The sequence below is a fragment of the Drosophila nasuta genome, unplaced genomic scaffold, assembly GCF_023558535.2.
Source record: "Drosophila nasuta strain 15112-1781.00 unplaced genomic scaffold, ASM2355853v1 ctg151_pilon, whole genome shotgun sequence".
In the NCBI taxonomy this organism is placed as follows: Eukaryota; Metazoa; Arthropoda; class Insecta; order Diptera; family Drosophilidae; genus Drosophila; species Drosophila nasuta.
Genome location: NW_026869387.1, coordinates 10,286 through 11,974, shown reverse-complemented (window position 1 = coordinate 11,974; position 1,689 = coordinate 10,286). Strand labels below are relative to the sequence as shown.

The 1,689-nt window shown below is 46.3% G+C and overlaps 1 protein-coding gene across 1 annotated transcript; it reads left to right on the top strand.

Moving 5' to 3' along the window:
• The first annotated feature begins 826 nt into the window (after positions 1-826).
• Positions 827-1,372, top strand: LOC132797620 (uncharacterized). The gene has a single exon (XM_060809378.1). The coding sequence runs from the start codon at positions 827-829 to the stop codon at positions 1,370-1,372; it is 546 nt and encodes a 181-aa protein (XP_060665361.1).
• The last annotated feature ends 317 nt before the right edge of the window (positions 1,373-1,689 follow it).

The following is a 1,689-nucleotide window of genomic DNA, read 5'->3' as shown; positions in this document are numbered from 1 at the left end:
CAGTGTGAGTGGCCTAAGAATCCTCATTTTCATTGTCAACCGATTTGAAAAACAGTGAAACAAAAATCAGCTCAGGTTTGTTTAACTACCAACCCTGATTTTCTGTCATCTATACTGGCTCGCTTTTCTTCGTACAAAAGGTTGGTTCGAGTGATTGCCTATGTGTATAAATTCATTTGCTGGCCAAAAACTAAAAATTGTTCTTCAGCCCTTAGTAAACAGGAGTTGTATTTTGCCTCGTTAAAGTTATTTGAATTGGTTCAGCGGTCCGAATTCAACTTGGAATTTAAAAACTAAAAGCAAATCAATTAGTTCAACCAAATGTTCAATCTCTCGCTCCATTTATTCAGAAAATCTCTGAGCCAGGAAAATCTCTTTCGTTGATCCGCGTAGGTGGCAGACTATTAAATGCACCGATTGACGACGATGCCAAGTTTCCAATCTTAATGTCAAAGAATTCGCCCTTGGTCAGAATGTATTTAAGAGACTTGCATCAGACCAACTGTCACGCTGGTGTTAAAACTATGATTTCGCTCTTAAGGCAAAGAATTTGGCTGATTAATGCTCGAAGAGAATGCACACAAATAGTTCGTGGTTGCATTCTTTGTTTTCGATACAAGCCAAAACTAATGGAACAAGTAATGGGGCAGTTACCAACTGATCGTTTGATTACTACACGTCCATTTCACATTTGTGGCGTTGATTTTTGCGGACCCATAAATGTTTCCTTGAGAATTCGGGGACGGCCTCCTTTAAAATGTATATAGCAGTATTTGTGTGTTTTGCATCAAACGTCGGGACAAACAACCTACTCAAGGAGCTACAGATGGAGTTCTCGAAGCAGCAGGAGAAACTGCAGTTGTTCACGACGGAGATGGGGATGGAATGGCACTTCATCCCTCCTCGAGCCCCACATTTCGGATGGCTGTGGGAAGCCGCGGTGAAATCCGCAAAGCATCTCCTCGTCCGGCAAATCGCCAACGCGTTACTGGCGCAAAGCGAGGTCAGAGCTCATCTGGCAGATGTCGAGGCCATCCTCAACTCGCGGCCTCTCACTCAACTCAGCTCCGATCCCAACGATGGCGAGGCTCTAACGCCGGGCCATCTTCTAATCGGGCAAGCCATACGTTCGCTGCCGCAAGGATCCGTGCCAGACAGGCCCAACAAAGAGCTGACGTATTTGCGACGGTGGCAAATGTTATCCACGCTCAGACAGCGGTTTTGGCTCGCGTGGTCGAAGGACTACATCCACAACCTCCAAATCCGCACCAAATGGAAGTCTCCACAGCCCGGCTTGGAGGTCGGATGCCTCGTCCTGGTTCACGAGGACAACACGCCACCTCAGCGGTGGATAACTGGAAGGGTCGCGTAACCCGAGGAACAGACGGCCAAATACGGGTGGCCGAAATTAGAACTGGCACTGGCACATTCAAGCGCCCAATCCATAAATTAGCACGGTTGCCAGTGATTTGAAATCCCACGTCGGGTATTCCAAGGTGGCCGGTGTTAAATCAAGCGCCTTGTCCCACTGTAAGCCTGCTCAGCCTAACTGAGCAGTTACATTTAGACTCAATCTTGCGCTCTTCTTTTGCTATAGTTGTTACAGTTTAGTTATAAGCTTTCGCTCATCTTTATTTTCTAACTACTATTGTCGGAATAACCGGCAACCAATAAATTGTCACTCTCTCC

Excerpts from the sequence above, each read along its gene's own strand:
- LOC132797620 (XM_060809378.1), top strand. The coding sequence starts at position 827 with ATGGAGTTCTCGAAGCAGCAGGAGAAACTGCAGTTGTTCACGACGGAG.